Source organism: Nicotiana sylvestris, chromosome 3 (genome assembly GCF_000393655.2).
Source record: "Nicotiana sylvestris chromosome 3, ASM39365v2, whole genome shotgun sequence".
Classification (NCBI taxonomy): Eukaryota; Viridiplantae; Streptophyta; class Magnoliopsida; order Solanales; family Solanaceae; genus Nicotiana; species Nicotiana sylvestris.
This window is the reverse complement of record NC_091059.1, coordinates 80,218,291-80,229,969: the sequence shown is the minus strand read 5'-3', so window position 1 is coordinate 80,229,969 and position 11,679 is coordinate 80,218,291. Positions and strand designations below refer to the sequence as shown.

The following is an 11,679-nucleotide window of genomic DNA, read 5'->3' as shown; positions in this document are numbered from 1 at the left end:
ATTTGGTCAGTATAATTTGTACATGTATTGATTGGTATGGCGGGGCCTTGCCCCGACCTTTATGATGTTTATTTTCTCTTAGAGGCTTGTAGATCGATGTCATGTATATGAAAGATTGTATGGCCTTGTCAGCCTATGTCTAGTGTCTGAGTGTTCACTTTGGTCTTATAGGATCGTATGTCACATATATAAGTTTATATTACATGTTGGGTTATCCTATGTCAAGTATTCATTTATGTTTTATTCTGGTTATATCATGACAGCCATTCCGGCCCATTTACCCATGATGGTATGATAAAAAAGATACGTTACATTGGTACTCGGTTGGACAAGGTACCGGGTTCCCGTTGCGGCCCTCTTATTTGGGTCATGACAGATTGAGACAAGAATTGATCAGAAATGGCTCATCCCACATAAATGATCTTACATATCGCAATAACTTCTTTTTAGCATAAGGTTCAAGATCAAGAAACATTTCTCCACTTGCCAGATAGTTTACAAAATATGCATACCATTGCACCTCTCCAGCAGTAATAGTCAACAATTGCTCATCCAGGAAGGTTTCCTTAATGACATCACACTCAGTTACATGATTCCGAGTTTCAAACCTGGACAAGTGATCAGCCACTTGATTCTATGTTCCTTTATAGTCTCGGATCTCCAAGTCAAATTCCTGCAAGAGTAAAACCCAATGGATTAGCCTTGGTTTAGCATCTTTCTATTCAAATAAATACCAAATGGTTGCATGGTCTATGTGTGGTGACTTTGATGCCAACCAAATAGGCCTAAATATTATCGAACACCCACACTACAGCAAGCAACTCCTTTTCTATCATAGTATAATTTATTTGAGCAAGAGTGAGAGTCTTACTTGCATAGTAAATAGAGCGAAATATTTTTATCCTCCTCTAGCCCATTACGGCCCCAATTGTACCATCACTAACGTCATACATTAGCTTAAATGGCATGTTCTAGTTGATTAGTGCACTCACTAACTTCTTTTTCAACTCCTCAAATACTTTCAGACAAGCATCGTCAAACTGGAACAACACATCCTTCTCTAACAACCTGCACAAAGGAGAGGAAAATATGAGAAATCATATATAAATTGGCGATAAAGACCTGCATGCCCCAGAAAACTCCTAACTTCTTTCACTGAAATCGGTGGTATCAAATTTTCAATTGCTTCCACATTAGCCTTTTCAACTTCAAGTCCATCCTTGGACACCTTGTGCCCCAGCACTATACATTCATGTACCATAAAATGGCGCTTTTCCCAATTCAGTACTAGATTGGTCTCTTCGCACCTAGAAAGCACTTTAGCAAGATTGGTCAAGCATTCATTAAAAGAAGGAAAAAACACAAAAAAAATCATCCATAAAGACCGTCACAAACCGTTCAACCATATCAGTGAAAATAGCCATCACACACCTTTGAAAAGTCGCAGGTGCATTACATAATCCGAATAGCATTCCCTTAAATGCATAAGTGCCATAAGGGCATGTAAAAGTTATCTTTTCTTCATCTTTAGGGCAATAACAATCTGATTATACCACGAATAGACATCAAGGAAATAATAGTATTCTTGTCCGGCTAACCTGTCAAGCATTTGATCAATGATGGGGAGAGGGAAGTAATCTTATTATGTAGCATTCTTCAACTTCCTATAATCTATACTTATTCGCAAACATGTCACAGTCCTAGTTGGGATTAATTCATTTTGTTCATTTACTACAACAATCATACCCCCTTTTTAGGTACACATTGAACATGGCTTACCCACTTACTATCGGAGATATAAAATATGATACCTGCATCGAGCCACATAATCACTTCTTTTCTTACCACCTCTTTGATGATTGGATTTAGGTGGCGTTGATGTTCTGCGCTACGCATGTGTCCCTCCTCCATGAGTATTTTGTGCATGCAAAATGCAGGGCTAATACCCTTTATGTCAGACATTGTCCAACTAATGGCATGCTTGTGCTCCTTCAGCACCCTTAAGAGCTTTTCTTCCTGCAATTTAGAAGAATGAAAAGAAACAATCATAGGTAAAGTGTTGGAACTTCCCAAAAATGCATAATGAAGATGAGATGGTAGAGGTTTAAGTTCCAGTTTTGGGGCCTCCTCAACTGAGGGTTTAGAAGGCGGGCCGATTGGCCTATCTAGACGCTCAAATTGGGATCCTTCTCTTATGTATTCACAAGATGCATCCAGAATTTGCAACATCTCCTCAACCTCTTCTTCATGTTCTGAGTGAATGAACAACATAAATGCCTTTTCTAGTGCATCTTCTTTAAACGCACTTGGTTCTATGGCTGGTTCATTTGTCTCCACCACAGAAATCATGGTTGGGTCCTCATAATGACGAGGCAACTTAATGCCTCGATAAACATTAAAGACTACTTCTTCATTGTCCACCCTCAAGATCATTTTACCTTCTCGAACTTTGATAATTGCATCTCCAGTGGCCAAGTGAGGTCATTCCAAGATGATAGGAACTAACTCATCAGCCTCGTAGTCCAGGATGATAAAATCTTTAGGGAAAATAAACATCCCAATTTGCAGCAAAACGTCCTCAATTACCCTCTCAAGATAAACATACGATCTATCAGCTAACTATAGGATCACTGTGGTGGGTTTCGGAGCTCCTAAGTAATTATTTGAACATTGACAACGGAATTAGATTGATACTTGCACCCAAATCACACAAGGTTCTACCTACATCAATTACTCCAATCCTCGGGGGAATGGTAAAACTACCCGGATCCTTAAGATTTTGTGGAAGCTTATGTTGAATCCTGGAAGGGCTACACCTCAGTAAGTGCGACGGTCTCAAACTAAGTTAATATCAATTGCCCAAATTGCCTCTCTAGATTTCTGAACTTTGTTGAATACAGTAGGTCTAATATGCTGATTGTTAGCCATTTTCCTAAACCGCCTCTCTAGATTTTTGAACTCTGTGCACAATTGTTGTATGCATATAGGATCTAAATCAGCTTTAATAATAGAGATCATGCATATAAGGTCTAAATAAGCTTTAATAGACATCATGCCTATAAGGATCTGCTTTGGTCCAAATAAATTCTGCTTGCTTCGCCTTATGTTTAATTAGAAATCATGCCTATAAGATCTAAAACCAGTTTAGTTTAACTTTAACTTATGTTTGTAGACTCAGAATCAGTTTAATTAACTAATCTGTTTGTTTCTTTAATAAATTTTCAACGATGCCTTAATTAATATTACTAGAGAGCATGCCTATAGGATCCATATTGCCCGTCTAAAATTGTTCACTGTCTTATTGCATTCCTGATTAATGATTAGATACTATGCTCATAGGATATCTCTATTATACGCCTAGTCAAGCCTATAGGGCGATTGAAAAATCCTGCAACTATAAAACCATGTTCTGTTATCTGTGACTGCTCATATTCAACAGGTCTAAAATCAGTAGGCAAGCTAAATAGGTCTTTGACACTTTGGTCCAAACTTAATATTGCATATTCTCTGCTCTCCTAGATATCCTGTTCTAGAGTTCCTCTTAAATATCTAAACATTGTTGTTTGAGACGTGAACTTACTTGCTTTATTTGTGGAGGTAAAATGTGAGCCTTTAATTGTTCCATCTTTCTCATGCATAACTTTCTGACTGTCTAGTAAGAGCTTTTTCATCATGCCAATCAAACTCTCTTTTGCTTACTGTGGGGGTTAGGTGGTTGGTTCTAATTAGCTTGAGGCCTGGTATTCTTATTTCCACCCTAAGATAAGTTAGGATTATTCCTCTAGTTCGGATTGTATGCTTTACCATATTGAGAATTTTAATTCATTGGCCCTCTAGCTTGTTGCCCCACATAGTAGATGGATTCAGGATTCACGAGGAATATTTCACTTGTGTGACCTTCATCACATATCTCACAGCAAGTAGACATCGGTTGCACATGTTGTATCTGTTGTGCTTGGTGCATTGTCATTTTATTCATTTGATTTGTTAATCTCTCTATATCTGCCCTCATGGTTGAAAGATCATCAAGCTCAATCACACCTACTGCCTTTTGTTTAAATGCTCTTCGTGGTTCCCCATCTCCTTGCCAATCATTGTCATTACCAGTAAAATTATTTAGCAAGATCTGGATCTCACTATACGATTTTTCAATACAACCACCACCCCCACATGCTGAGTCAAGATTCATCTTTGATGTCTCGTCCAACCCATAACCAAAGTGTGACCCAACACCTCATCAGTCAGACAATGATGTGGGCCGTCTCTGAGTAGTTTCTTGTATCTTTCCCAAGCTTGACGAAGAGTGTTGCCATCTCGCTGTTGAAACCCAAGAATCTGGCTCCTCAAGGACTTTGTCTTCTTAGCTGGAAAAAACTTGATTTAGAATTTTCTTGCCAGATCATCCTAATTATGGATTGATTTTGCTTGCTCCTTTTTTCTACCATTCCTTAGCTTCCCCCAATAGTGAAAAGGGAAACAATGTCAGCGTGACATAGTCCTTGGAAACGTTTGGATAATTGTAAGTGTTCGTAATTTCCAAGAAGTTCTGAATGCGCCTCTGTGGATCTTCATGAGACAAACCCACATACTGCCCTATGGATTGAATCAACTGTACCATATACTGTTTGAGTTTAAAGTGACCCGTGATATCAGGCTTCACAATAGCCTGAGTCATATTACCAAGATTGGGCCTTGCAGCTTCTATCACTGGACGCTCTTCATTGCGTGCCATCTCTATTGGTTGTGGTTGAACTACGATATCCATCTTCCTTTCAATGATAGTTCTAGCTTCAACTTCTCTCCTCACTCTGTGAAGTGTTCGTTCGATTTCAGGATCAAGAGGAAGGAGATTGTCTAGTCTTCTCCTCCTCCGCATTTAAGAGAAGATGTTGCGTTATCACAAATAGAGCAAAATAATATTTAAAACTTGAAAAAATAATGAATAAAAGATTAACCTAAATAAAAAATCAATAATTAAATCCCCGCCAACGGCTCCAAAAATTTATTGATTCCCCAAGTACACACAAGTATACGTGGCTGTCAAGTAACAAATTGACTCGAAAGACGAATGTCGAACCCACACAGACTTAGATCAATCGTTAACTAAGCAAACTAAAATCAGTTAATTGTCCAAGATAATCAAGAGTGATGTTTTTCTATTATTCTACTATTGCGAAAATTAAACAAGTAACAACTAATTTATCAAGAACGCAATGTATGATAAGATTTTTAATTCAAAGAAGATGAAAATTCTAGGGTTGTGGTTGGTTTATCAATCCTATTAAGTTCAATATTCACACTCGTTAATCCAGATTATCTGTGGTGGCTAATTAACCAGATCATTTATATAAAGAGCATGTTCTCACAATACTACTCGTCTGCCCACAATATATCAATCCTATATTCCTTTGGTATTAAGTCTATCATGAACGAATATTTTAACTAAGCAAAACTGTTAGGTATATTTTATCCTAACCGGGAAATCTTTCCCCGAGCCACGGGTTCTGAAACAAGCTCTCTCTAATTCTACTCAAATCTAAATACATCTTTCCCAAGCATAGCATAGATGGTAAATAGAAATCAACTGCTGGCCAAACAATTAAGCAATTATGTACAGAATTAGAGAAATAACCAAAGATGATAACTCGAATTGACAGTAATATAATTAATAAACTTCAATATTCATGACAACCACAACTATAGAATGTAAAGTATAGCTCCACATAGACATTATACCAAAACAACAAATCACCAAGAAAAAGTAAATATTACTAAGTTTGATGGAAGAAAGATGGAATCTTATGAATTCCAGCCTCCACGACGGCTCCATGATCTACTTAGGTCTAAAGTATGTCAAAAGTTCTAAAAATAATATTTTTACATGTATTTATAGCAAGTAGGGTCAGGCCCAAATAAAACCGCATTCTCCTAGCCGAAATTGGATTGTTACTTTGTAAAAATTGCATCGGCGCGCCGCATGGGGAGACATGCCCCGTGGTGTAGTAGTGGAGTTTATCATGGAGTGTTCAATTTCAAGGCAGCAGCAAAATGGGCAGCCGTGGCATGCCACGCACTACCCCACGTGCCGCGGCTGTAGGTTTTTCTTAGAGTTCTGCCTTTTTGCTTCGTTTTGGAAGTCCAAACGTGGTTCTCGACCCCCGAACACGAACCTGGATTTATCCCTTGGGCTTTTACTCAGACTTCAAATAGCTCAAATTCGTTCCATAATATCTACATAGCTTGGAATCACTCTTACAAAATATTCAATTATTGCAAAAATATTCAATTATTGCAAAACACTAGCGATTACAGCTCAAACTCAATTAATGTATAGTAAATTAGAGTGTAATAAGCAACTAAAATATAAGGTTATAGCTTACAATCAATAGGAGAGTTGGACAAGGAAAACTCCAAGCTACATGATCGAGTTGCTGCTCTTGAGGCCGAGAAGGCCCAACTGCTTTCCATCCCTCTGCGTCTAACGCTTTTGAGTATTCTAATATTTCTCGAGAGTTATATGAGAAGTGTATCCACATTGAGGCCCGGTTGGATGTGATCTGCAATTTGAATAAGGTGGGCTCTATTCTCATATGACCCTTGAGGATTCTTATGTCAAAGCTCGTAAGGCTCGGATCTTTGTGACTATGATCCTGTCATGCCTCAACCTAGTTCCGAGGAGGATGAGGAAGAGGGTGTAGATCGTCTTGTGGATGGTGCTTGGTATGACTCTACTTACGGTCAAGGCGAGGATGGAGAGGGCGCTGGAGGCTGGGATGGTGATGGCCACTAGTTTTTGTTTTAACTTCTTTTATGTTTTTGTTGGCGTCTTCGAGCGCTCTTGTAAACACTCTTCATCTGAATATCAAAGTTGACTTTTGCTTTATATGCACCTTATTCATTTCCACATTTTGTTTCTGTACTTGCATGTTTTACTTATATACTGGTATATTTAGCTTTTGTGCTTGCACTTTTTGCTTCTTTATTCCTTTTGTTGTTATCGTCTAGGTGGTCGTAGCCTTTGGGCCAAATAGTTGTGGGCCGTATTGGTCCTTTGTTCAAATAAGTCGAGTATGTCTCTTAGTTGAGATGTGGCCAAGGGTCGATAGATGTTTTTGCGATTTGATCGAATGCACCTTTATGTTGAGTCGCGACCGAGGGCCAGTAGGTGTTATTTGATCTAGTTGAACATACCTTTACATAAGTCAAGGCTAAGGGGAGATAGGTGTTGTTCGAGCTGGTCGAACGTACCTTTAAGTTAAGTCGAGGCCATGGGCCAATAAGTGTTGTTCGAGCTAGTCGAACCTAACTTTAATTTAGGTCGAGGCCAGGGGATAATAGGTATTTTTCGAGCTTGGTCGAACTTAACCTTTTATTAAGTCGTGGACGAGGGTCGATAGGTATTATTCGAGCTTGGTCAAACTTAACCATTCAGGAGAGCAATTTTGATAAACGTGGAATTTTATTATTTTGAGTTGTTTTTCTGATTGCACTAGTTTACCCTTGGGAAATATTTGGGAAAAGTTACAAATTTTGGGTGTTTCCTAGCATTCCAGTCCCAGTATATCTAGTCCCTTCATTGTTCGACTTGGAGAATCTTGAGGAGTCGTGCAATAAAAAATCTATCTTCTTTTGTGTATTTCAACTCGAAGTGTCCCACTCCCCGCCTCGTAAAAAACTTCGTTGAGAAAACCCTATTAGGATAACACTCAAGTAAGGGACAAAAGAGTACAACTTACAGGGTATTTCTCATTTTTTTAGAAGTTTAAGTACTTGAGGTTGCTGATATTTCAATTGTTTGGAAGGGGTTTCCCTTCCATGGTTTCCAGTTGCAGTAAACCCTTGTCTTCTTTGCCTATAATTTTATATGGTCCGTCCCAGTTGGTTCCCAAGTTTCCTTCTCGTGGATCCTTGTTTGCTTGGCTCTTGGCTTTGAGAACGTAGTCCCCTAATGTTTTAAGCATCAATACCATACAAGAGGGGGGGGGGGGTGATTTGTGTGGTACCCAATTTTCGATCTAGAAGAACCAGGTTCTTCTAGGTGTTCTAACTACTACTGTTTGTAGAAATAAAATACATAAAATAAAGAACACAGAGATTTTTATGTGGAAAATACATGGCTCAAAAGGTAAAAAAACCACGAACTACTACTCAGTAGGATTTTCACAAACTTCCACTAAAATCACTGAGCAAAAGCAGCATTTACAAAAACTCTTTGTAAACCTAAGGATTAACTCTAATCCCGTTCTAGCACACAACCTCAACTGTTGCGACAACTTCAAGTTAGCTTATAACTTGAACACTCAAAGTACCTAATACAATTGGTTCTATGAAAGCTGGAAAGATACAACATTAAACCACCTACTACAATTGAACTAGAATAAGAAAAAAACACAATGGAACTGGTTCTTCTATCTAGTTCAAGTAGCTTCAGGAGTGCACACTCAATTTCACATAAATTGCTTGAAAAATCACCTTGCTCTTTTGCTTTCAATTTAGTTCAACTTATGCATTTGTGCTATACCTGTAAAAGAGATCAATCACTGTCATTTGATAGGTTAGTAATCAGATTATGATTGGGACTCAATTGCTGATCTTCTATCGTACTTGAGTCCTTGAAGATCTCAAACTCCAACACTATCTTTTATCCGGATTGTGTTCTATTCGTATAAGGAGACCTTCTCCCCTTATCCAATATACAACATTTTCGATTAGATCACGAGATATTGTTGATGACTTGTCTTCTTCACACTCATCTCCTTCACGTGCATATCACATGTTTAGATCAAGACCGTGCTTCACAAGATGGATCTGGTCCATGATTGAGTTCATTTGTCATTCTTCAAAACTTTACATGTTCCTAGGCCAACATCCCCGATCTTGAACAATCGGACCTTTGTTTTTTTATTGTAGTAACGTTCTACATGTTATTTCTGGGTGACCATCCTTATGTATGACATATCTCTTCTCTCATCGACCTCATCAAGATCTTTCCTCCTACTTTCGTCATTGTCGGTGACACTTTCATGGGAGTACCTTATGCTGGGTTCTACGACCTCGATCAGTATAAGTGCTTCTGTTAGGTAGACTAGTGAATATGGTGTCTCTCTTGTGCCATCTTCGGAGTTGTTTTGTGTGCCCATAAGAGCTCTAGGAGTACTTCCGGCCATAGTCCCTTAGCCTCTTTGAGTTTCTTTTTCATAATGTTCAGTATAGACTTATTGGAGGATTCCCCTTGTTTGTTGATGGGTGGGTGGTAAGGATTTGAAAGTATCCTTTTAATGTGCCATTTTTCGAAGAACTCGATGGTTTTCTTCCCGTAAACTAGGGCCTGTTGTCACATCTTATCTCTTTGGGTAGGCCGAATAGGCAAATGATGTTTATCCATATGAAGACGATCACCTCTTTCTCATACACTTGGGCAAATGCTCCTACTTCCACCCACTTGGAGAAATAGTCAGCTAAAACTAAAAGGAATTTTACCTTAACTTGTCTTGGTAGAAGTGGTTCCACGATGTCCATTCCCCATTTAATGGATGGCCATGGAGAAGTGAAAGAGTGGAGGTACTCACTTGCGTGGTGAATTATCGGGGCGTGTCTTGACACTGCTCTCATTTCTTCAAAAATCCTAGAGCATCTTTTTCATGGTGGGCCAATAATACTCGGCCTGTATGAGGCACTCGATGAGTGCTCGGTTACTAGAACTCCCTAATCTGGGTCACTGGGATTACTAGAACTAGTTCAGGAGTTAGAAACTATGAGTCCTAAGGCTTGGAGAAACTGGAGGGTTGAGTTTGGAGAAGACTCAGCATATTCTGAAGAATTCCATCATTCTTCTCCATTTCTTTTGCAAGCTCAATTCTGAGACCATCCCTCTCAGCTTCCACTTCAACCACACGATCCTGGAGCCTAGCAATTTCAGCATCCTTAGAAGCACACTCCTGAACCAAAGTTCTAACTTTGTTGTTTATGGGTGTTCTCAGAGATGAACCAGGTTCAACTTGGATGGCATTGACTGGATAGTCACAAGAAAGAAGAGTTTTGACTCCAAAGTATTCTTTGCTTGAGGCCATTTCCCATTTCTTTAGGGGCACATTGAGCTTGTCCAAAACTGTGGTCAGAATGAAGCCATAAGGAGTAGCATGAGCCTTGGAACCATTGATGATCCTTTCTAGCAATTTGACTATGAGTACAGGCCAGTTGATTTGTTTTCCTCTCTTAAGGCATTCCATAAGCACCAGATCCATGTAGTTGGTAGTGTGCTATCTCTCCTGTCTTGGCAATAAGCATTTGTTTACAAACTCAAACACCACATTGTGTTGAGGCCTCATCTCACTCTTCTGCACAACTCTAGCTTCATTTACATCCTCAGAATCACAGAATCTTTTGGTGATTTCAAAGGCAGTAGGGAGGGAGTCCAAGCATGGCCACTTTTGCCAAGTATCATCATCAAACCCTTCAGAGGGTATGTCCAGAATCTCTCCCAGTTTCACAGCATCAAATTGCACTTGAACTCCCTTCACCTGACTACTAACAACTCCATCCTTAACAATATTATTTGCCATGAATTCAATCAACTCATTTCTAGCCAGCCTTCCTTCCATCTGAAGGACCATGTCCTTCCATCCCTGAGCAGTAAGCAGTCTACCAATCGCATCATCCCTAGTTCCACCAGGTCCTTCAACAATCTATCTTTCAAGATTTTTCTTTTGCCAAAAATGGCAAGTTTGTCCTGTTCCTTCTCAGATTCATTTTCTTCTTCTTCTCCACTCCAATCCTCATCATCAGAAACTTTTGTTTGTTTAGCTTTCACTGCAGATCATGTCCTCTTGGCAAGTGAGGGTTCAACAGCTATAGGTACAGAGGAAGACTTCTTGGAGGAAGTCTTAGGTTTCTTAGGCTTGGGTGTAGGAACCTCCATTGTTGTACCCCTTTCTTGATGGACCAGTTCCATCTCCTCTTCCTCAACAGCTTCTGAGGATTCTGCAACCTTTCCCTTTCCTTTGTCCATTTTCTTTTTCTTGCTTTCTTCTAAAGTCTTTTGTAGATCAGCTTCACTTTATTTTACCCTGCTTCTTGTGGTTCTACCCTAGGCACTGAAGAGGCAGTAGGTGTTTGGGATGAGGCTTTTCTTTTCTTGGATGGCTTGGGAACATTTGGGGCTTTTGGTGTGGTAGATTTGCGTTTCTTTGGGTCATAACTTGCCTCAATCTTTTTCAGTAGATCAGCTAGGGTCTCTTCAGTAGATGAAATGGGTTCATCTCTCCTTTTGCTAAGATGAACCAACCACTCAGCAGCCTCCCCAGACCCACTTCCCCTTGACTTCTTGCCACCCTCTTCTAACCTCTCTTGTGCAACCCCACATATAGCAAGAACTGCTCCCTTCCCATTTCTCCTCTCTTCAGCACATGCACCCTCTCTCTTTTTTTCTTTTTCAGACTTCTTTTTACCTCTACACCTACGCGTCTCAGCCAACTTAACATCCCTAATGGGTCCAACCAGAACAAACCTAGTTTCTATGTTTTCAATAATAGATGAACTTACCTTCGTAGGGAATTCTTGAGTCTTCTCAGAGTCAGAAGACCCATTTCCATCTCCCTCTGTCGCGGGTTTAAAAGATTCAGTCTCAGAGCAAGAATCAGAATTTTGAGCTGGGCTTTTTTTCACTTTGCTAGCTTTCAA

At 39.5% G+C, this 11,679-nt stretch overlaps 1 protein-coding gene across 1 annotated transcript; it reads right to left on the bottom strand.

Moving 5' to 3' along the window:
- Positions 1–367: 367 nt before the first annotated feature.
- LOC138887569 (uncharacterized) lies at positions 368–2,433 on the bottom strand. Its single transcript, XM_070169333.1, has 5 exons — positions 1,812–2,433; positions 1,396–1,543; positions 1,131–1,307; positions 997–1,068; positions 368–608 (listed from the first exon to the last, which is right to left on the bottom strand). The coding sequence occupies exons 1-5, from the start codon at positions 2,431–2,433 to the stop codon at positions 368–370; spliced, it is 1,260 nt and encodes a 419-aa protein (XP_070025434.1).
- Between the last annotated feature and the right edge of the window lie 9,246 nt (positions 2,434–11,679).